Below are 25,346 nucleotides of genomic sequence, written 5' to 3'. Positions count from 1 at the left end.
CCCATGGGGTCCCTTTTAATACCTATTTTTCTCACTGCTTAAATGAAAGAGAAAAGAAAAGCCATTTCAATCGCTTTGAACACTGGATGTTATGGAAATGGAGGCATGGAGTCCAGTGCATTGGAAGAAATAGTTCCTTGGTAGTGATCTGCTTAGCAGTCGTTAAGAGGGCAGGCTTTGGAAACTTGGGAGTTTCAGTGTTTTGAAAGTAATTTTCATTCTTCTGTAAAAATGATGCTTGAGAATTTATCTTCAAGGTGGGCTATAATCATTTGTTTCAACCTTGTGATTTTGCTTCTAAAATTTTCTTTGGTTTAATTTTTTAAATAAAGCAATTACCACTTGAATCAACAAGCAAACATTTTAAATTATTTACAAAAAAAAAAAAAAGTCAAATAACCATTTCCTAGCAGCTAACATAGTCAAAAGTGGAAAAGAAGCACATGAAACATTTTCTTTTTTTTAAAGTGAGAGCAGTAACTTTTAAAAATATTAAGGAACTGTATTACTCATTTTAAAAATATTTAGAAAAGCTCTTTATCATCTTGTTGGCTCAGATAGGCATCTTATCAGAGATAAGCTATTAGAATTCTGGAATCACATTTTTTCCCCTAAACACAAGCTATTGCTTAAGGGGAACTGACTTGGACAGCTTTTCAAAAATATGAAAGCTGAAATTTTTTTCCCCAGGTAAAAATGGAAACAAAAATCTTTTATACCTCACTCTACTAAGTACTATTTTAGCTTAGCACAAAAAAAATCTTCTTTAATCCTGGTTTAGCTTTTAATATTATATCACACATTAAAATTCATAAAGTAGTTCATTCCAGGCAAAACAAACTACTCTCCAGCTCTTCTCCGCAAATAGCACAGGAGGTAAAATAAAGGCAGTTGCTTTTCTGAATAGCTTTTATCAAGGTAGCGCACACCACTCCATCATTACAGAGGCGCCGGGGAAGTAGTTAAGAACTGGAGCCTTCTGCTATTCACCCTCCCACGTGGGGACAGGGTGCGGCACGAGAGCCTGCTTGATACTTCACTAAAATTGTGCAGCAGAACACAAATCTTCCGTGAAGGTTTTTTTAAATTATTTTTTGCTCCTTTACACACTGCTGAATTCATCAAGCCATCCTACGTATGTGCGACACGCGTGGTACAGAGTGGACTCGACCGGGGTCGCCCTTGACACGGGGGAAGCGCCTGTGAGCACACACTGCACACGTGTGCGATGGTGGGTGTGCACACACACCAATCAAGGTCTGATGCAGTTTTAATAATAATTATGATAATAAGAGAAACTGACATTAGTTGTTTATTATAGGCTGGGCACTGGGTTAACGTACATTCACCTGCATAAGAGCCCTGAGTAGATTAACATTAATGTTAAATTATTGCTCTGTTTTTAAATTGAGAAAACTACCAAGAGGTTAAGTCATCTGTCCATGGGGCAAGGCTGAGGACTGAACTTGGGTCTGTCTAACACCAATGCTTATCTTAGAAAGCACCGCAGTCCAATTACATAGGACTTCTTTATTTGGAAAAATTCTTACTTTCTAAGACATAATGCACCTGCTTTTTCGTGGCCCTTTGCTAAATCTAGCTCATGAATGTCTAAGTTTTAGTAGCAAATAGTTTTATCATTAGTTTAACAAATCCAATCTATATTTATTTTTCAAGTTAGGCAAACTATAAATGTTTTCTTAGTAATGTTATATAAGACATGCTATTTTGAGGAATTCCTATTGGTGACAGAAAATAGCCTCCATTTTCAAATTCGTATATATTAACACTGTTTGGAGTATCATGGCTCTATTCTTTTACACTTCCTTTTGTAGAAACAATATTGGTTATTTTTCAAATATGGACTTTTCAAAAGTCCTCTAGCTTTTGAAAGATGACCATTAAGGAGAAGTATTTTCCAAGCACATATGTGGTCTTGACATAAAGCTGGTCGAGAGATTAATAATAAAACAAAACTTTTATCAAGTGTGAAGTTCCTGCCCATAACTAACATTTTATTATATTATAGAAGAATTTGTTGTAAAGAGACAGAAGGGTGAAGCTACCAGATTAAGTTAATTATACTGGTATATTGCATCTATAAACTTGGTACATCTTCTAAAACATTGCTATAAAATATCACATCTTACTTCAGAAGAAACCAAAGAATTCCTTACAGAGATGTTAAAAGAAATAGGAAAAATAATTATATAATTCATGTAAAAGTTAAAACTTGATAATTATAAGCTTTTGAACAGTCCTTAGGAAGACAGCAAAAGCTAATTTAACTTCAAATGTCACATATCTTAAAACACACAAATATATCCATAATAAGTGCGCACCTAAACAGAAACCACCAACTAAAATGGCTATGTTTGGTGGAATAGACAACTCCCAGAAAGTAACAGCTAATTATCGCTAATGAAATTCATCTCGTAAAATCATCTGAAAAATTTGCCAAGTGATAGAAAAGAAACCTCGTAGATCAGGGGGCTTTGGAGGGACTGGTGTCTCCCAGATAGTCCTACTATCAAAGCGGCTCTTTCCTCTACAATCTCAGAAATGCCCAAAGTCTTCCAAAGTAGATCCTCCGTCAAACGGTCAATGCATTTCATCAGGACAACGCTCTCATCTGTGTTCTTGCTCCTTAGCTGGTAACACAGATTCTCATCCTCTCTGACAGAGTCCCCAAGTTCCATGTTCTTCTTTCTAAACTGTCTATGTTCTCAGGATGTGGCTTGAGGTAGAGGAAAGAGAAGCCGACTGACTAGAGGACTTGAGAACTACGTCTTTGACTTTTCTCATTTTTCTCCCACCAAAAGGTTGGTATGAGAATTCCAGGAATTCATGTACATGAAGGTGCTCAGAAAATTGTGAATCAGGTATTTTTTTTGGGGGGGGGGGGTAGAGGGGGATATGGACCACTTTTAAAGTCTTCACTGAACGTGTTACAATATCACTTCTGTTTCATGCTTGGGTTTTTTTGGCCCCAAGGTGAGCAGGATCTTCGCTCCCAGACCAGGGATCAAATCTGTACCCCATGCATCGGAAGGCCAAGTCTTAACCACTGGACTGCCATGGAAGTCCCACGGAACCTGCATTTCTTGAATCAGAACACATGCATTGTGAAAATATACTTTCAACAAATCTCCTGGCGTGGCTACCCCTCCGAAGTCTGACGGACAGGGGGGCACACGGCCATCTCACCGAGGCGAGGCCAGCCAAGAGCCTCTGCAGAATGGTCCACGCCTTCCCTGGGGGAGGCTCTCCTGAGAGTAAAGCCTGGGGCCTGGGGAAGCCCCTTCCTGCAGACGATCCGAGCGTCTCTGTGGGTTAGGTCCTTGGTCTGGGACAAGCCAGGAACTTCCAACCACCTCCTGTGTGACCTACTCTCTCGAGGGAAGGAGCTGGAAAAGGCTCCATTCTCTCAAGTGTCAGGGGCCCTGAGTCTCTGGTGAGCCACAAGGGACCTCTGCCTGCAACAGGCAGTTCTTTAGAAAGAAAGCCTGTCCAGGTCCAATCCAAGCCCAAGACTTGTCTCAAAATAGCTTTTGAGTATCTTCACTTGAGGCTGGCCAGGGGGGGGGCGGCGGGGGGGATGTTGTGTGGGCAATGAAATGCCAGTGATCTCATACAGACTCCTCTCTGACAAAATACAAAACGTAAAGAGACAAAATTCTGCCGTCCTCTTCTGGTCTGCGGCTTCATCCTCTCCTCCCCTTTCCATCATTTGTAAATAAGCACATGAAAGTCTTACATGCGGTACTGGTTCCAGTGTAAGCACTGCATTTCAGCTGCTGCAAGACAGGACTAACTCCACTGCTCCATAACCTGCTTTTCTAAACCCAAAGTACTCATTCTACACTGACAATACATTCAATACATTAAAAATTCCCCCAAATTTAATCCACTGCATCACTGCCAAAGGGTAAAAGGTGAAGAAACTGCCTGTGAGGTCTGGGATGATAAAATCAGGGCTTAAGGGACGCTCAATGAGGCGCATCCACTGAAGCATAGGAGGTACCTTGAAGACTTAATATGAAGCAGTGAAATAAAATTATTCACACATATCAGAATCATTTCAGAGTTTTGTTAGATGGACAATACTATTGTGCAAATAAAAACTTTTTTCTTCGAAAGCGCTTCACTAAGAATCTACTGTACCCGAGTACTTTCATCATTGGCTAAATATCCAGGCTAAAAGGCCTAGTCTCGACTCCTCTTGAGAACTAACACATCAGCTGAGGGGGCTCAACCAGTTCATCAGTAATTCAAGCCCAAATAAATTATATGTTCTAACCCAATTGTCATCAGAGATAGTCTTTAGATATACATATAGGAAAGCAACCTGAGTATCTAACTAGTATACCAAAATAAATATCACAATTAAGAATTAATGTTACTTTGGAGAAGAAAACAGTTGATGAATAAAGAGAGCAAACTCACATTGGAAAAGCAAAAAAAAGGCATTAAAATCCTAGAAAACAAAAGCTATATTAGGGAACTACTAATCCAAATATTTGAACAGATTTAAAAAAAGGAAGAAAGAAACTCAACAATTAAATTCACCCTGGTCTTAAATAAGTCCTTCTTTTGCTAGTATTGCAGATTAAGTGATAAGTACAATAACTCTGCCCAGAGGCCTTCCAATGATGACTGCGGCAACGAAATTAACGATGGTACGTAAATTAACTCTGAACACCATGAACTGAGTGTTCAATCAAGCCTAAAGGAGAGTAGTTTTTGTTTAATCACTCTTACAAATGTCATATATGTATGTAAAGAGCTCTTCGTTCTTATTTGTAAGGAGTATTTTAGAGAAGCCTTGACAGATCAAACTCAATACGTGCATCTGCAGGAGACGGGTATGTATGAATGTATATGGGAGCCATTCTTTTCTGCTAGAGACATATGTCTTTCTTATTCACAATTACAGCAAAGCCTTCCTTACTCTGCTCCTACGGACACCAGGACTAAATTGATTTTCATTGAATAAAATGGAGAAAATGGACTTTTGTGACGTTTCTAAAAAGCAATCATTTCAGAACATCACAATATGCAGCTTAAGACCCTCCACAAGTGGCTGTATATTATGTCTATTTCTCATTTATGGAGTTTCTGTGGCAGTTTCATTTCTAGTGTTGAATGAACTTTATTTCTATACTTGGAAATGAATGGCTATTTTTTACTATGGATAAAATTAACATTAAGAGATAATTTCATTATGACATTATGTTACATAAGTACTTTAAATTAGTATTCCATATTCACTTTTGTCATTTTAGCTGACCTTATTTTTAAGAACTGCACAAAACACAAATTAAATGTGTAAGAAATACACTTACTTGAAGATTTTAAGTCTAATCCACTCTCATATCTAATAGTTTGTGCTGAAATTAACTTCTTGAATTTTTATAATAGTTATAATGCCACCTTTTAAACTTGATTTAAAAAATAATCAGGAAGGTGATTTTTCTAAAGAGTGCAAAAGTGTGGAAAATAGAGAATGTGCCCATTTCTGGGAATATGGATGGAATTCCTTATCAGTCCATTTAAAGCTGCCTTTAAGGATTGTATTAAACTTAATTATGAAAGATTACAAACGAGATGATGTGTAATTGGTACCAGCTGCAGTTCGTATTGGAAAGCATAAATACAAATGGAATTATTTATTTATTTTTATTTATTTACTATTCAAATGGTGGTTCTAAAACTGGTAGGGATAAAATGTTCTTCATTACATTTTCCTATTGAGTTTAAAACACTTTTTTACTTAATAGTAGTAGGGCCAAATATCCCATTTAAAGATCACTTTTCACCCCCAAAACGAAGCAGTGCAAAGTGATTTTTCCCATCTAATTAGCAGCTTATTGTTTTTAAACCAGAGTTAGTGAGTTCAGACTAAATTTGCCTCAAGCAACTATGAATTACTGTTCCTTAAAAAATCTCCCTAAGCATCTATCTTTCTATTTTCTTATTGAGAGTCTTCCTTAGCCTTTATTTTTAAAAACAAAAACCAAACGCAGAAAAGGATGAAGAGGAAATGCGCCTCACCTGGGGAGGGCGGCTGGGCGGTGTGCTTATCAGCGGGGCAGGACCCATCGCCGAGGCCGCATTCAGGCTCCTTTCCCTTTCATCCTGGTAAATTCGATCTCTCTCAGCTTCCGGTAACTGCAAGAAATTCTGCATAGCCCGAAGGTTTACCAGCAAAGACTGGGACGCAGTCTTGGGATCCTCTTCCTTTCGGAGGATTTCTGAAAGCAAGCCCTGCGGGGGATGAATGGCATAGGGTGAGCGGGTCCCGGGACTCTGCCCGTCCGTGGGGATGCCTGCCTTTTCGTCTCCACTCTGCTCAGAAAATGAACAGTCAGAAGCATCAATTCTACACAGGAATATATTAGTCACAATTGAAGTGGTGGAGAAGAGAGCCTCAATTGTGTTCTTAATTTTATTAAGCGTCTGCTTTACACATAACATAAACTGCAACTGCCTAATTGGTCTCCTTTCTTTGAGTAGCTTAACTTGCCATGAAATCTTTCACAGAGTGAGGATTGAGGCAAGTTAGGAATAAATGAAATGCTCATAATACAACAGCACTGAACTGTACAGTTCTCAAGCTGCCTGCACAAAGGCAGTGGAATGCCAACAGCCCAATATGTAAAGATACAAAGCCATTTCGAGAGAAGCAGGGTTTACAAAGAAAAGACTGGAAAATGAATCGCAACATACTAGGAAAGAGTATCACTAGGCCATCATCTAAGACGGACGCGAGGGTTTCATAGGCAGTAATTTTATGTTATTCCTTGGTTTTCAAACTACTGGAGTCAATGACAAGTGATTCTATTTACAACTTAAGGAGACTATCCTGACAGCCCCCAAGCCTGCTATACACCACCCAGGAACAGGCTGAAATTCTGAACTTCACAAACCACCCTTAACATGAGACACACAGCCCCTTTTCCATATTTCAAAATAGCATCATAGTATGCCATGGAAAAGAATATTCTCAAATTCTGTAATAATCCCATTTCTTGAGCAATATTTTTATTAGTGCTAGAAGAAACACACAAACCATTATTAGGAAACTCCTTCCGGGTGTTCCTCCCAAATAACAGAGCGCTGTCCACCACTTTAATTTTTGGAAGAATTTTTTTTTTTTAATGGGTGGTTTCCCACAATTGTCTTTAAGGGATTATATGAAATACAAGAATTGGAAACATTTCCTGCCTATTTGGTAAGGGCTGAGTAGCCCTCACCTCTTCAATCTTCTACATAAAATAGCGCGTGGAATGCCAAGTCATGCTTGCTTGCTACATTTCAGCTTATCACAGCATGGCTCAGGATAAAATGTTGTCAAGACCTCTTTATAATTTGCAAATTTCACTTTCTGATAACCCTGAAAAAAATGACGATGGGGTACATTTGGGGCAGAGAGGTAATGTGTCAAAACCACCAAGCCGTGGGGTTAAACATTGTGGTTTTTCCATGGTTTCCTAGAAGCACAAACCTGGTTTTGTTCCCAATTCCTCAGGGATAATGTGGCCTATTGCCTCAAGATAACAGTTGGATACATACAATATAAAAGCAGTGTCCACTTTAAAAATGACCTGTAGACTGTTGTTATAAAAGAGCCTCCAACAGGCTTAGAGGGCTCAGGAGTTCATCTGAGTTTCTCACTTGGCCCACACAAGGGAAGCCAGCTTCACCCTAAGAAAGGAGACTGAAGAATGAAGGGTATGTGTCCTATCGTTCACGATGCTGACAAGTAATGCTGCAACTGTGTTTACACAAAAGCAAAACATGCAGTCAATTTAACTAAAATCTAGTCAAACAGGCAGTCAATCACACAGCTATTTAATTTGCACAAGGCCAACTAATTAGATTGACTGGGTTTTTGATATGTCATGTTGAAACCAAAAAATGCAGGTCTCAGAAACAATGTTTTATAATAGGTGGTTAAAAAAAAAATTAAAAAAAAAAAGCCCCTGCTCTGCAATCTTGCCCACCAAATGGGGATAAAAATTTTTAAAGATATTAAAAGATGTACTTGGCAAAGCAGTCTATCTTAACTATAGGGAAAGAGATATTAACATATAGTACATAAAAATACAATGTTATAAATTCCTCAAGTAAATAATCTAATACCCTTTAATATTATCCCAGAACAATGCCTGCCACATATTTGAAAAATATTTACTAAATGGATTATGTGTACTTGCAGCATAAAAGGTAAAAATTACAAACAGGTGACAGAAACTTAACAACAAGTTATGCTCCTCATGGGAAAATTCTAATGGTAATTATTAATTTACTCAAACCAAGCCTTCAGTGAAAAGTTACGTGGCACTTTGTAGTATGTTTATATGCAGTAACTGTTCAGTAATTTAAAAAAATGTTGTGGCAACATAGATGGAACTAGAAATTATCATACTAAGTGAAGTGAGTCAGACAAATATCACATAATGTTGCTTATATGTGGGATCTAAAATATGACACAAATGAACTTACTTACAAAACAGAAATAGATTCACAGACTTAGAAAACAAACTTACGGTTTTCAAAGAGGAAGGAGGAAGGGATAAGTGAGGAGACTGGGATTAATGCATACACATTGTCATATAAAAATAACATATATGTAAATAAACAATATATGTAGACATGAAATATAAACAAGGACCCAGGGCACAGCATAGGGAACTATACTCAATATTTGATAATAAGGGAAAAGAATCTGAAAAGGAATATACACATATGCATACACATGTATATGTGTACACACATATATGTATGTGTTTATACATTCATATATAAAATCTGATTCATTGCTGCACCTTTGAACTAACATAACATCATAAATCACTATAGCTCAAAAAATAATTTTAGATCAAAAGAGATCCTATAAACATTTAGGATGCTATTATATTTGGGAAATTTGAAATTAGACATTCAGAGATCTCAACTCAATATCCTTTCTTTCCACTAGAGAACCACGGTGAGAAAACCAACACATGAAGAAATACATAACGACATCAAGTCTCATTAACACGAGATTCAGTGATTCCTGTGTAGCTTAGAGTAACAGCAGGTCACTTGGGAGAGAATTTAGAAATTTCTCTAACCACATTTTGAGGTCGGCATGATGTCCCACTCGAGCATACAAAGTGTTTTCAGGGCAAAGCATTTTATTTTCACTTAATTATTCTAACAAGAGCAAGTACGGGTTTTCTGCCTGGGATGTGTTGGAAGGTCTAGACTGATATCTTAAATCCTGGGAGATTCCAAGAGCTCTAACGCAGCCAGTGTAGACAGTCTCAGGTGTTTTACAAAACCTTCAGGGGTTTTTTTTTTCCTTCTTTTTTGGCCCAGGCTTTCAATGAGGGGAGTGCCCCCTGGTGGAAATGCTTGAAAATATTATTAGAAAACGTTTTGATTAGAATGTGTTAATTACTTTCAAAAAAATGACGTCACTTGAGAAAATTCTGGACGCAAGATGACTGCTATGAGAATTACGATTTGGGAACATACGTTTTGGTCCTGCTCAGGCTGCTGTGACTTGAGCAGCGGCATTTATGATTTCAAGATGTATGTGGTCTTGTTTCCTGTTTCTCATGGTTGAAAATCTAGTTCAGATTGTCACATTAGGTCAAGGTCATTTGTAGTAATCCCCCATGGTGGATAATAAGAAAGATCTCTTATCAAAACTCTTCTTCATGCTAAAAATACAACATGTCACGGTCATTGTGTACCCTGCTTACTACCGCTGACTAAAATACATCAATATTGTGCCCTACAGGTGCTCAGTAAATTTGTTGAACAAAATTAAAATCATCAGTCATTTGTGTTTCCAAAAAGAACTTGCATTTTGTATGTTATACAGTGAGTTACCAGCACCTCGTGGATATCAATTTTATGGGAAATGAGAAGTTGTTTTTCATTGTACTTTGTGTCATCAAATCGTTCAATATGTGCTCCGTACGTGAAAACATGAAATTATTCTGCGTCGTCATTCCACGACAGTTGTCAGAATTCTAATATTTTCAATTAAAGAGTGAACTTGCTGATGAATTCTAAACCTTTTTTATATTCCAGAAAGAGTTTACAAGTAAAATTCATTAGTAATTGGAAAAGAAAGAAAAACCTTCAATAAATACTATCAGTACTTCCAAAAGCTAATTATGAATTCTTGAAAACAGCAGATAAGCGAAAGAGACTGCCAATCTGAACAAAGGCCTGTCTGGCCTCCTGTTCGTCTCCTCTTTGAACATAATCACTGATTCAAATAGATTTTTATCAGCTTCATGGAACTTCAAAGCCCTCAGAAGAAAAATATGATTTGATGAAATCGCCTCCTAAAAATAAAACATGTAGCATATTCTTCAGGGCTACCTGCCTCTGCCGTTTGGTGAATTTTTAATCACGTGTCCAGGTGAAAGACTACTCTGAAACTCCACCTACTCCCCTGGACTCAGGCCAAGCAAGTTATAAGCAGACACATTTATCTCTGCCTTTTGGGAGGCCGAACCAGAGCTGTCACGTTGGGGTAATAGCACCTTTTTACCTTTTATTCAATAGTGATATGGAGAGTGGACTTTTCTTAAATTACACTGCGAAGAATTATAGGAACACAGTAGCAATTTCTGTTATACTTAAGCAGGCAAATTTCTCTCTACCACATAATTTACAGGACTCAAATTCAATAAAACATTACATGATGGTCCATTACTGTTATCAGTTTTGAATAATCCATCTTCATTCTTTATTTTACTGGAAAACAAAGTGTGCCAAAGACAAGCGGAGCGGGGCAGAAAAAAAGCCACTGGATGGGATCAGAGTTAAACTCTGGGTTAAATTTTTTAAAAAAGGGGGAGGCACTAACGAATGTATTTCCTTCTATAATGACCTTTAAATAGCAATAATACAGAGAAGTGAATTGAAATGTATAAGTCTAGAAGCTTCAGCAATTAATTTTAGCCATGGGTTTCCATTAAAAAGACATCAAGTAGGCATAACTGAATGAATGGCAGATGCTAAGAGCTGGGATCTTCAGTAGCAATTAAAGAACATATGCCCCTCAATTCAAAAGGTAGAGAAGTCCTCAAAACAAGCAGTGATACCAATTTCATCACAAACTTTCAGAAAAGGTAGACTTTTTAAAACCTCTTTGTTTTTAGACCTTTTCAAAAAAGTGATACATGAACATCTTAAGAGAGAGACAGATTTTAAATTAGGAGACCCAATTAATATGATGAGAAAATTCTCCAAAGAAGAGTTAAAACAAGAGATCCAGGATTTTAACATTATACAGAGCTGCCAATGGCTAAAACAGTCTCAGCTCATAATACCATTATCTATTATACGAATGTTTTCATGTACTGTTTATATGGGGCCAGCGTCTTTATCCGATCACATCATAGAACTCTGCATTTGTATGTACATATTTTACATTAATTTTTTTTAAACCTGGAGCTGGAACTGCACATTGTAATAAGTGCACACAAACGTGTGCGTGGTTTAACTCTGCAGAGCTCCTGCTCTATACATATGCATTAGCATGTGTATTTTCGTCCTCCACACGCATACCATACACGCTCACGCTGCACCTGCTTTTATTGAAATGCATACACTTTGAAATAAACACACTACACGCACGCATATGAATGTATAATCATTAAAGTAAATGCAGCTGCGTGTGTGCGCGTGCGTGAGCGTGGCGTTTCAGTATGACCACTGAAAAGACATGCATGCTTGCATGCTCTAAAGCGAATTCCCCAAAAGTGGATCCTTAAATACACATTAAAAAATTACTCTCATTGAAATCAGACAGCTACAAATATGGCCAACATCCACTTCGACAGAGGAGTCCCAATTACCAATATAAAGGTTTAAAACCAAACCCCTCTGTTATTGGGGGCTCCAGACAATTTTTCAGTAATGACTGTTTCTCAACTGGCTATTATTAATAAAGAGATGGATATATATATATATGGATTTATATATATATAAAGACTGGTACCCAATCTTCATTCCCCTTTTTCCTCAAAAACATTAAGTCACTGTTTTTGATGTTAACCACAGAAATAGCTATCTTTTTGGAGTGACTGATAGGGTATAAAAAAGGGAGAACTCTGCCTTTTTCCCAGTAACAAATCCTACTGATATCTATGGACTCTGTCCACGTGAAAACCCAAGAAGAACAAATGGTCACTCTCCAGGGTGATGCCTGGGACACGGCAGCCCCAAAGATGAAAAAAACGCCCCGATGGGGGTGACCTAACCCTTCTCTCCTTTAGCTGGACACTCTTTACCACATAAAACACACTTTCCTCGGTCCTTTAAGAAATAACAATTTGCTCAACTTCCAAAATGCTTACCAGTGAATCTGTGAGTCATTTGTGTCCACGTCAATGTTATCTTTGTGGGCATTCAATTCAGTTCAACAAGCATCTCACTGAACTTTTATGCAGAGACCTGCCTGGTTTTTGCAGGACTGAGAACTACTGGTAGTTAACTGCTATTCACAAAAGTAATGATGCTGCCAGAAACGTGAGTATCGAGAAGGTTGACTTGATTCTTTCATCTGTTTGCTTTATTTTTCTAAAATAATGACCCTCCAACTGAATAGGGGTGTCAGATTAAATGTACCAGCTAATAATGAATACATTTTTAAGTTAAAGATATAAAACTAGGCAAACGCTTACAATTTTGCAACCTGAGGAAAAACTTTTGAACCATCCCTTTAAACACAGATAAATGATGTACAAAAAATAGTTAAAGAACCCAAAAACAAACACTGAGATAAAGGTTTTGTAAGGCCTCCTAACTTTCAATCCAGCGAAGGCAAGCCAAAAATAAGTCACAGCTGGGATTCTCCTAGGTATGGAAACTCTGCCAGCAAGGAATTAATACTAGATATTTTTGTACCAGGATTTTATTCTTATAATCATGTAATAAACAAAATAACTTAAATATGAAAGGAAAGTATGAGTCAGGCTTAAAAAAAAAAAAAAAAACCTGACAAAAGAAATAACAGTGGTAAAACAAGAAAGTTAAAAGACATCATGTCCTCACTGATAATCAGAGTTACACGTTCTTCTGGGTTATTTTTTGGTATGTGTGTGTCTGTGTGTGCCTGGGCCAGAAATAAACACCATATATATTGTACTAATTGCCAAAAAGAGAAAAAAAAAATCCTCTCATTCACTCTTTGTTTAGGGCTTTTCAAAAGTGTTTATCTTAGGCCTTCCCCTGGATCACCCTCTAAATATCTCCCCTGCTAAATATTCTCCCTGCTGATAGTATCTTCACAGAAATTTTCCCAGGAGGACAAAGGTGTGAACACAACGGGTGTATGCAAAACTCAGTGAGAAGTCTCAAACAAGGCTTCCAAGGGCAAGCCTACCCACTCCAGGGCCTGTTTTATAAACACATCCATGCATTTACTTCTATGGCTACTATACCCTCAAAGCCTAAAATCTTGACTGTATGGCATATTACAGAAAAGGTCTGGCTGATCCCTGGTCTAGGAAAGGAAGCTGGTCGGCTAGAAGCCTGGAGTCCTACCAGCGGCCTTGATCAAGTCCTGAAACTTTTCTCCCTCGGCTCTGAACACTCTATGTTTCCATTAGGTAAAAGCATAGGTAATGTCAACTTCTGACATTTGTTCATTCAAGGCCCCTGATTCAGGATCCATCTGTACATAGCTTTCTCTTGGTAGGAGAGGTTTCTGCTAAGGAGAGAAGTGCTCAAATGTAGGCACCCCCAGGAACAGACAATAGGATCACGTGGAGAGCAGGAGAAAATGTTAACACGGGACACAGCAGCAGAATAAAGGTTAGCACAGCCAGGATGAAAGAAGGAAGAGCAAGACAGAGAGGAACCATGTTCAAATGAACAAAACTGACCTGAGTTCTGTTAAAAGCCACACGTGCAAATACTGCCTGGGAGATTCCTGCCCGTTTCAGTTCATCACGTACCCACTGGTAGATTTCGGAAGACACCTCTGTGTTGGTGGAAACCTGCTGCTCCAAAGGTTTATTCATAGACCTGCTGACGGGGGGAGGGTGGTTCAAGTACTGTTGGTTTAAGGACTGCTGGGCTAGGAGTCTGTTCACGGCATATTGCTGGTTCAGCAGCTGGGCCATCACCAGCTGCTGGTTGACCAGCTGAGGGCTGATGGGCGTCGACACCAGCCCAGGGTGCAGGTTGGGCAGCGGCGTCCGCACGGATGGCTGGCTGCCGTGGGACAGCTGGGCAGGCGAGGGGGGCTGCTCCGCCGTGCTCCCGGGGGCGGGCTGCTGGCCGAAGCTGACGTGGTTGGCACCCTGCTGGGACAGCTCCGACAGACTATCCATTTCCACTGCAGCGGGCGAGAGGGAGAGCCACGTTAGCCAACGGTACTCCGCACTGCTGAGGAGCTCTGAGCTTCCCCTAAACACGGAGCAGCACGGGGTGCACTGAAGGTCCAACGAAACCAAGGACATCTCAGGATGGAACCCAACCAGCTGTGAGTTTACCTTTCTTTTCGCACCCGGCCACCAACTCTGAAAAGGGGAAAACACTTTCTAATGTTGTGAAGTGGCTTAGATTTAAGGCCCGAAATCAATTATTTTCACATTCTACTCGACTAGTTTTGGGGTCACTAATAGTTCACTATTACTTCTGATCCCCTGAAGGCTTATAAAAGCAAAAGTTTATTTCAAAACAGCTTCTAGGGAAATTCCCTGGAGGCCTAGTAGTTAGGAATTGGTGCTTTCACTGCTGAGGTCCTGGGTTCCATCCCTGGTCAGGGAACTAAGATCCCACAAGCCAGGAGGTACAGATGCCCATCAAAAAAAAAATTCTAGGAAAACACTAGTTGCTTACTGGCGACTAGAAAGAGTGAAGCTAAGAAAATACCATATGCAACTGTAGAAAAAAAGAAATATCCAAATATATATATATATATATATACATACACATATATGTATAGCGATCCCATGGACTGTAGCCCGCCTGGCTCCTCTGTCTACGGGATTTTCCAAGCAAGAGTACTGGAGTGATTTGTCATTTCTGACTCCAGGGGATCTTTCTGACCCAGAGATCAAACCTCAGTCTCTTGTGTTTCCTGCGTGGCAGGTGGATTCTTTACCACTGTGCTACCTGGGAAGCCCTATGTATATGTATATTTACAATGAGAAAATACTTGGACATACATATATAAGCCTCCTTGGTGGGTCAGCTGGTAAAGAATCTGCCTGCAATGCAGGAGACCTGGGTTTGATCCCTGGGTTGGGAAGATCCCCTAGAGGAGGGAAAGGCTACCCACTCTAGTATTCTGGCCTGGAGAAATCCAAGGACTGTATAGTCCATGGGGTTGCAAAGAGCCAGACATGACTGAGTGACTTTCACTTCACTTCACACGTATATAAACTGTTACCACTTCAAGAAAAAGGTTTGAAAGAAAAATGATTTAAATGGTATTTACGTTCAATTTTAAACCAGTTGTGAGTTTAAGCAATCAATCAATATAATCAATGAAAGGGGTCATCATGATAAGTAATGGTGACTGAGTTCAGACTGAACCCTGGGCTGAGTGTCTCACATGTCCTATTTCACTGAATTATAACTCTCAAGTTAGGTGGCACTGAGGCTGCAATCATTGCTTAGAACGAAGCAACCGATTTATTGCATCGCAAGCCAGTGTAGCCGGTGTTGCTAAGATCCAGATGCTTCTTGAAGAAGCTATAGCCATCACCAGACGCTGATGACAATCTTTCAAGGGAGAGGTGGGGAGTCGTCCTCTGGTGCAAGGTGATGCTGTCACCATTTTGCAATTTATCATCACACACCGGGGATGGATGTTTCTCCCTTGGCTAGACACCTCACGTGGACCAGCTGAGAATGAGCAGTAAGGGCATCAAATGCTTTGCGGCTACAAGGAAGAGACAGCTTTGATGCTCTGGAACTGAGGGTTGAGGATGGTAGGTAAGCGAGTCTTTCTAAACAGCATACCATGGGAATCCCCTGGGGGCCCAGTGGTTAAGATTCCATGCTTTCACAGCTGTGGGCCTAGGTTCGATCCCCAAGCCATGCGATGCAGCCAATAAATAAATAAAAAAATAGTACAGCATGCCTCTCATGTGTGGACTCTGGGTTGATTTTCATCATCATTTCTCTTTTTATTAAATATTCTGACTTTATATTTAGAGGAACTTATCATATTGCTATAATCACTGATATATGCAAAATATAACTAAGAACTGGGGAAGAAACTTCCATTTCTACCAGTGCTATCAGCCCAAGTGGGCCATTCATAGGGAATAGTAATTCAAGCAATTATTCCAAAAAATGATGTATTGTCTTCATTATAGCTCTAAGCTATAAAAGGCAAAGAATTTGTTTTGGTAGATGGATGATTTTGCTTCAAATATTAAAAGCTAAAACAGGCTCAAAATTCAGGTTCTCCTGCCTCTTAAAATCTTAAGGAGACGTTATTATTGCTGTTTTATTAAATCAATGTAATGGAAGTAAACAGAGATAGACGGAAAACATGACATAATGCTATGCATATTAAACATCCCATTCCTATACTATTTTAAAACATTTATTTGGAAGGTACAAGCATGTGAAAGAAAACCTTAATAGAAATTAAAACATTAACCTTAATCACAGTGTTCTACAAACACTAACAGACTCAACGGGGAAAAAAATGTCATAATCTAAACGCTCAGGTACAACACACAACTTTTATCTGTCACTTCACACTGCAGATAATTTTAATGTGTTCCCTGAGTAACAAATATTGACCTAAAGTTACACGTTAAGATAGGAGGCCTGGCGTGGAGAGTGGAGGAATGATGCAATGGTTCTTGGGTGATGGATGGTCCAGAAAGCAGCAGACCCACCCAAAGCCCCCATCCAGGGGACTGGAGACAACAGCTCCACTCATCACCTGATCTCCACTGCGGAGACTATAAATACAATTTAACGTCTTTAAACACTGGGTGTAAAATCTGGCACTTTCCCTTCTTCTCCAACAAAACCAAACAAACAAACAAACAAACCCAAAAAAGCATGACTTATCTCTGAGAACCCACAGCCACTCTTAGCTATTCCAGGCCTGGTAAGGCCTTCACTGAGATGTTAAAAAAATGACAGCCGCCCCCCTCCCCGCCCTCGCCTCCATCTCCTGCATGTCTGACAACCAAGTCAGTTGGGCTGATTTAAACACAAACATTTACTGAATTTAATTATCTCATTATACTCAGGCCCACTCCCCACCCTCCAAGAAACAGTCTAAATCGATCTCTAATTGGGCGATCACGAGGCCTGGCTGCACATGTGACTTGGAGAGGCCTCCAAACGACACGCGGCGGTATGGAGCCACGGCTGCCACAGCGGGCTGCTTACCCATCATATCTTTTGTCTTCTTGAAATGTTTGTACCACCTTCCAAATTCTTGACATTTTGCCGCTGAGACATTTGCATAGTAAGTGCTGTTCACAATGGAGGAGATCATGCTCTGCATGGAGAAGGGGGAGAACAGTTGTCATACATCACGGCACGAGACAGAACATGGTCATGCTTTCAACTGTGCAAACTCGTTTTGTTTTTTTTTAAATCCACGGAGGACCAATACGTGTTTGCTTCGCCCTTTAGCCTAAAGCCGCGACTTCTTCAAAGCCACTAAGTAGATCGTCAAACGCTTATTTCAGTAGAAAGCCTCAGCCCACCGAGACTGCTATAAAGCGATCACACCCACAGATTTTGCTCCCGTATGTCTGGGAAATGTCATCTATTCCTGGGCTGACAACTGTCCACCCATCCCAATAAATCCAAACACTTGGAGATGACTTTCTGATCACAGCTCATAAATAAATGCCACTTTGTGGTCTGATGCCTAAATCTCCATCCTTGCAAGTCCCAGGATGGTCCAGGGACCAGCATCATCTGGAAACTTACTAGGAATACAGAAGGTTGGGCCCTAAGCTAGGCCAGGGCAATCACCATCTACATTTCAATCAGATCCCCAGGAGGGTTGCGTGCACATTAAAGTTTGGGAAACACCCCTTACGCTGTTTATTCACAGTATTTGGGTTTCAATCGCAGGTAAATTAACACTGTTCCAAGGCTGACTGACCACATTTAAGAAGAAACAACCTATTCACAAAGATCTTCTATCAGAAGAAAAAAAAAAAGCATACGGCCATCGTATTGCTAGCTTCATATAAAGTTTTGAATTTCAAACTAAGTGTAACATTTTTAAATATATGCATTTCATGGTGAACTGTTTCTCAAGGACACCACAAAAAAGAAAACAACCTATTTTGTCACTTATCTTCATCCTGCGTCTAACAAAAAGCTTGGAAAATACAATCAACAGTTTAACATAGAAAAATGAAGACAGACGATGATTTTGACATATTACTGGGTATTTTTTTTCTTTTTTAAACTCATTTTCAACATGGAAAAGTATTTTCTTTCCTGTCAGTTTTGGTTCTGGTCATTTCAGTGACTTGATCCACAACACGCATACTCTCTAATAGTGGCTAAATTAATTTCTCAATTGAGTTGTAGGAATAATTAGACTCTGCAGCACCAGTCTCCTATATGGAGAAACAGGAGAACTTACCTTTCAGACGTCAGTTGGTCTATGACAAGCAATTTACAGAAGGCAATTGTTTGGGAGGTGCGCCACAACCAGAAAAGCCAGTTTGGGAACAAAAGCATCTTTTACACCATTATCTTCTTTAAGCTACTTCTAATGTCGAGCACTTTTGGTTATCACTGATTCTCCCAACACCTCTCATCAGTGCTAGTTTTGTAACACGCACACATTCTCGTAACACGTAAATCTAGGGGATCTTGGAAGAACTTCCAGTGAAGGATAAGTTGGAGTTACATTATCGATGTAAAACATGGCTATCCTAAGAGCCACAATGACGTTTTTTTGACACTTTCTACTTGATAGTCATTTTCACATTTTATTTCTCTAAAAAGACATGCTTAATGTGCTCGTGATACTCTGCCATTAATTCAGACTCTGCCATTAATAAGAGTTTCCCTCAGTCCAGGGTACAAAAAGATACTTAGCAAGGTTGCCAAAACCAGAGCCAGAAATCTACCTGATCCAGTTAACAATCCATCAGCTTCAATCACACTTACTCTATTGTTAATGATGGATCAATAAAGTCAACGATAATAAAACTACGGAGATGGCTGATGGATCATAGTGACTCTGCAAATGGGCGAGAGCCCATGTTCTTCTACTTTGGTCCAATTTTCAAAAAATTATTACTCTTCAATTTAGATAAGCTGGGAGATTCTTAAATGTTAAGGTAATAGTACATGCAAATTTTGCATGTAGCTTATTCTTAATTTTTAGAAAGGTATGAAATACTGAAACTTTGCTGAGGTTTTTGACAAACAAGTCCAGGCTACTTGACTTTGCCGATAGTTCTGTGTATGAGACTTGCTCTGGGCTGCACGCCTACTATGTGAGTGGCTGGTACTAGAGACACAAATGTGGTTAAGACACAGCCTTTGCCCACAAGAAGTTCACCCTCAATTAGGAGGAGACATGTAAACAGATCATTTCAATTTAATGTGATTCAGTAGACCCACAGAGGAAAATATATGGGGGGGGGGGGAGATATATAATGTGTGGGGAAAAAGAAAAAAAATCTGAAATATTCTCGTAAAAGTAGAGCCCATATGTAACAGTGCTATGTAGTTCATTATTATCCATATGTGGAAAATAATATCCATATGTGCGTAATCATCAAAGCTTCCCCCTGCCCTCATTTAACCCTAAATTGGTACGCGCTGTCCTTAAGTGACTTTCTGGATGCCTTCTACTCTGTCAAGTGATGCATGCTTAGGGAAACTCTGATTAATGTAAATATTAGCCTAAGCGAGACATAAATCGAAAGGCTAATCCACAGGTTATGAAGCAGGCCAGAGCAGCTTTCTAGATTCTCGTTCTGTGCTTTCAGGGGGCTGGGAAATAGCCCATAATTCAGGTAACTTGGGGTCACCTCTATTTTTATTGAAACAATATGCAGTGATCTGTACAACTAGATGGCTCAGTCAGCCACTACATGAGACTTTTTTCCCCCTTGTGGTAAAGTCTCTATTGAAGGCTTAGGCATGGCATCTGACTAGGTCTCTGAGTTCCAAAGTAGAGAAGAGAGACCTCAGAAAATTGTGAGGCACGTGGTATTTGCAAGATCACATTTTGCTGTGTATTTCAAATTTGGACATGAATACCTATCGCTTTGATAATACAAACAACAGAGTCAAGATGATAACATTTTTCTACGGGGTGAGGTGGGAAAGGGGGAAGGTAGACAAACATCCATGTTTCTAAGGAGAAAAGCTCGGGATGCTTCTGTCATCATAAGGAGATACTGATTCAAAAAGATTACTAACTAAAAAGATGACTCACTAAGTTGTGAGTCCATACAGGTCTGGGGCCCAAATATGCCTGGCACGTATTACATACACATGACACTTTCAGCTGGTAAAGAAGCCGCCTGCAATGCAGGAGACCTGGGTTCGATCCCTGGGTTGGGAAGATCCCCTGGAGAAGGGAAAGGCTACCCACTCCAATATTCTGGCCTGGAGAGTTCCATGGACTGTATAGTCCATGGGGTCGCAAAGAGTTGGACACTACTGAGAGACTTTCACTTTTCACATGTTCATCTGATGAAGGAGAATCAACTAAACCCACATGCAAGTCCAAGCCATGCTGCACGCTGGCGGGGCGACCTTAGCTGAATTAATCAACGACTAGGACCATCCCCCATGCTTAATGGGGATGACAGCAGCAACCACCTCATGGGGAGTTCTGAGAATCCATTAATTCATTCTGCAAATAACTATGGAACTCCTATTTTGTGTCTACCACTGGACTAGGTCACTGGAAAAATAACTTGACAAGGTACTTGGACAGACAATAAATAAAATAATGAATGTGGTGCAATTAGCACAGAGCCTGGACCACAATGAGCATGGAGTTAAGAGAAGTTAATTACTATGACAACCCTCCGCCTCCCTTCACATTGGCTTTTATTATATGATCACATTTCAGATCAGTCCAAAGACTATGCTTTAAATAACTCAAGTCTTAGATACAGTTTTCAAACGAAGCATTTTTAAGTCAGAGAAATTTTCTTACGAAGAACACACAGGATACAAATCAATGATCCAATGACCAGTTGGATAAAGGCGTAACCAGAGAAAACCTCAACAGAAAAGAGCATTTCCATTGGAATTGTTTCAATATTCCAATCTGGTGGTACCTTCTGAAGCTGGCCTGCAGGCACTCCTCTGACATGTCAGCTCCACGCCCTCACCCATCTCTAGCTACAGCTGCTCAGCTAGGAGACAACTTCCGTGGGAACTGCTGCAAAGCCCTTCCTGACAGCCCAAGCGGCCCTTTCTTGGGCACCATGACGGTCTTGTCAAGCTGTTTCTTTCCTGCTAGGCCGTGAGCCTCGGGGCTTATCTCCATATAGCCTGGGCCCATCACAGGGCTGGGCACGTCAATAGGGATCAATAAAAGGTCACTGACATGGGTCATCTCTGCAGGCTACCAGAAAGCCATCCTCCCTGCTTTCTTAAAGGTCAAAGGTTATGGCAGCTTCATTATCAGAGGAATCTTTTCAATCCATCACTTCTGGTTATCCAGCTCCCACCCAGAGCTCTTCGAATTCTTGGCTCTTAAATTTGCAAGAGATCCCGCCCCAGGCTTCCGAAGCTACATCCACACAGATGTCTCAGGAGTCACAGAGCTTTGGGGCTTGCCTTCTCCCAGATCGCCTATACCGATCCACATGAGAGATCTCCCTCTCCCCATCTCTTTCACAAAGATCTGTATGTGACTTGCCTGGCAAGTCCCATTTGGTGGCCAGCCTGCATAAAGCATCCATGTTCAGAGACGAAAATAACCAGGCTGAACAAACTCCTTTGGTTTAAATCCCAAGTTCAAATGCTACACAGACCCAGGAAGAGGCCCCGGCTTCCAGTGTCAGGAAATACAGTTTGGAAGTCGGCAGAAATTGGCTGTGGGTCTCCTAACCCCAGTGTGACACAATATTCTCATCCTAGGAGCCAAGTTGTAAGCTTTTCTAAGATCCATAAAGCACATGTCTGCGCTCCATGAGGAGCTCCGGCTCTTTCTGAGAGTCTGCTTGAGTTCCGATCTGAAAGAATGCCATCTTCACAGAAACCCGGGTTCTCTAGAATGATACCATCTGCCACAGGCTGAGCTTCCTTTTCAGCCAAATACATTATTTATAACCTTTCTAATTGTGAAAAGGTAAGGGTGGAATTTTTCTACCGCCTGGCTTCGATATGGTTAGAACATTCTGAACCTTTGCTCTCAAAGATTGCTGGGTCTCTCAATTTGAAAAACAAAAAGCAACCCCAAACCCACAAAGAACTGGTGGAGGTCACACACGTTTCCAAAATATTCTATCCTTTCAACGCCCTGCTAGAATAGGACATACACTGGGGGTATGCATCTATAACAATTTAGAAACCAAAGGAAGATAAGCTTTCTTTTTCTCCTTGGTCATCTGATAGCCAAGGAAAGAGGTTTGGGAAGAGGTGAGACCTTCTGGAAAACAAACAAAAAAAAAGGTTCACCAACTGGGGGAAAAACAGTGATCTGATTACCCTTAAAATGGCTTTGTTGTGCCTTTAACAACAACAAAAAAACCCAGCCCCAAACAATGCTAATCAGGTTATTCAATCATTTAAACCAGAACTGTTCATGCTTTTCTGCCAAATCAACCAACCACAGCAAAATCTGTTATCTGTGATTGCTCAGCTTCCAGTCAAAGAAACACTTAACCCCCACTATACCAAAAGTTTTCCAAAATGCCGTGCTCACTGGAAAGAAAGAGACTGTCATGACATAGGGAGAGGGAACCTGGAGGGCTGGAGCCTAAACCTGCATATTAGGACAGAACCTATTCCAGTCTGCACCAGAAGCTAGCGACTCCCCAGCACTCATGTGAGCTCCAGCCAGGCTTCCCCTGCACAATTTCTTTTTTTTTTTAAACAGGACTGTGATATCATGATCAAAACTTACTAAAGACTTGAGGATGGTGTAACCGAGGTGGGAGGAGGCAGCCAGAGCCTCTGCAAAACAGTGGGTCCCCCATATTTAAAGCTTTCAGGCTCCATCAGCAGAGAGGGCAAAAGCTACAACATCTTATTTACACAATTATCTAAATACGATTAAACAGCTGATGGACAAATATTAAACTGGAAAATGTATAGTCATTTCAGCTTAATGTAATCCTCTTTCTGTAAACACCCAAGATGATTTTTTTCAACCAGAACAGTCCTGACATCTCATAAGCCTAAGGGTGAATAGCAAGAGATTGTTTTTGATAGTTATAAATATTCAAAAGACATGCAGACCATCTGCTTTCATAATACAGGTAAAGCAAGACTGAAATGGGGACTGCTGTATAAAAATGATTCTTTTAACAAAGTCTTCCTCTCCTCGAAAACTATAAAGACAGATGTCAAAAACTGTTTACACAGAGCAATCAGGAGCGTGCAAAATGTAATATTCCTTTTACACTCGGTGCTTGCTAAAGAGTTTTTTTTTCCCTTTTTCTTCCCATCTGTGTGTTGCAACACATTTCTACAAGTTAAAAACATTTTTTTTCAAACAGAGATCTCATGAATACCCAAAAACATGCTATCTGGTTTCTGAATGCTAATTAATTTCAACTAAGGAATCTGAATATCTGCTTCTGTAGAAAGGAATGTATGTTTTGAATCGCAATACTCTAGAGATGGCAAGGGAACTCATCTTGCACAGGTTTAATTCCATGAGGCGACTGTTCATGATTCTTACCTTGTCGATAATATGTATCTGGCCCATCCATGTCTTAAATGAAAGCCCATCACTGCTAATGTCTTTGGCATAAAGTCTAAAATAATTGTTTTCTGAAATAAATGTCGGTGCATGTAAAATGTATATACAGAAACCTTTAACTTCTCAGGTGACACAGAGCAATGCTTTAGCAAGCTCCGCAGTTAATTTTCAGGCCTAGAACACTAATCTTGACAGTAACCTTTTTATGTATTGTATTAATGGCACAGAGACATTAAGCACCTTTTTATAATTTTCAATAAAATGAGCATTTACTGAACAATCTGTCAAACTGCTGGCTCTCTCTTCCCTACATTTTTATTTTTTGAGAAGTGTGTAACTTCACAGGCCTGGATGGCCCTCCGCTTTCTCCAGGTCCTGTCTGCCTGCGGCCTGAATTTTCACAGCAGGTTTTTCGAGGCGTGTGGGAAACTTAAAAAGGTCAAACTTGAACTTCAGATCAAATGACATCAACTCCATACTCAAACACAGTTTTCACAGGGATTCTCAGTCAGCGGGGTTTTCTTTTCATCCCAAAGGACATCAAACACTTCGAACAAGCTCTAAAAGGCATCGCAGGAGGCAGGGCCATGGGGTGAATCTGCTGAAAACGCTCAGGTAGGCCCCGTCTGGTGTTGGGGGAGGAGAAGGCGAGGTCCGGGCTGGGCTACAGTTTATGGGAAGCAAACAACAGGGTTTCTAAGGGTCCTGTTTGGTTTGTGATGCTAGCTTACGTTCCCCCAAATCCTTCCCTCTGGATCCTCTCCTGCTTTCTAAGCTACGCTCTTGGGAGATACAACTGGGGCGTGGCCGGTATCTCGATGTGCGGAGAAGAGGCTGCTGCTGCTAAGTCGCTTCAGTCGTGTCCGACTCTCTGCGACCCCACGGACGGCAGCCCACCAGGCTCCTCTGTCCACGGGATTCTCCAGGCAAGGATACTGGAGTGGGTTGCCATGTCCTTCTCCAGAGAAGAGGCTAATCACTTCTAAATTTGACTTAAACTCCATGTGTCACAGTTATGGCTCTTGCCATCTTGATCAATCCCGGGGCCGGAAAATGGCCCCTTCACACAGTCACCCTTGCATCGTGCTAAAAACAGAAACTGGGTCCAAAGCTCCAGAGGAATATAAAAGGAAGCATCGCGAGAACCTGCGCGATTCTGCTTCAATCCTCTTACTGCAGTTCCTAAAGACGAAAATGTCATCATTTCAAAGCATGGCAATTTTACATAATGATTTAAACGGGCAATTCATAATTTTTAAAGGAAATGCTGGTTCACAGTTCATATGACTTTTCTGCATAATTAAAGTAATTTTACATAAGGCCCAGATGATATCTTTTGACCAAATTCTCCATGCATTTTGTATAAGTATCCATCTAGATCTTTCTGACTGTGCTCAAGCCTTACTCAAATGAACTGAATATGCTGGCAAAGAGCTTAGAGTAGAAAATACTTGTTAAAAAGTTAAAA

The 25,346-nt window shown here is 40.2% G+C and overlaps 1 protein-coding gene across 6 annotated transcripts in view; it reads right to left on the bottom strand.

Moving 5' to 3' along the window:
• The window catches only part of SATB1 (SATB homeobox 1), a 101,462-nt gene that overhangs the window by 36,835 nt on the left and 39,281 nt on the right, over positions 1 to 25,346 (bottom strand). For 5 of the 6 annotated variants that reach the window (XM_043874332.1, XM_043874331.1, XM_043874330.1 and 2 more), the window contains 3 exons: positions 17,389 to 17,500; positions 13,902 to 14,356; positions 6,055 to 6,267 (listed from right to left, as the gene is read on the bottom strand). In XM_043874332.1, the coding sequence (XP_043730267.1) occupies positions 6,055 to 6,267; positions 13,902 to 14,356; positions 17,389 to 17,500 (780 nt within the window). The remainder of the gene's footprint in view (positions 1 to 6,054; positions 6,268 to 13,901; positions 14,357 to 17,388; positions 17,501 to 25,346) is intronic. The other variant, XM_043874333.1, reaches the window with a different exon arrangement.

The sequence above is a fragment of the Cervus elaphus genome, chromosome 19 (genome assembly GCF_910594005.1).
Source record: "Cervus elaphus chromosome 19, mCerEla1.1, whole genome shotgun sequence".
In the NCBI taxonomy this organism is placed as follows: domain Eukaryota; kingdom Metazoa; phylum Chordata; class Mammalia; order Artiodactyla; family Cervidae; genus Cervus; species Cervus elaphus.
Note: the sequence above shows the minus strand (reverse complement) of the source record. Positions and strands in the feature narration are given on the sequence as shown.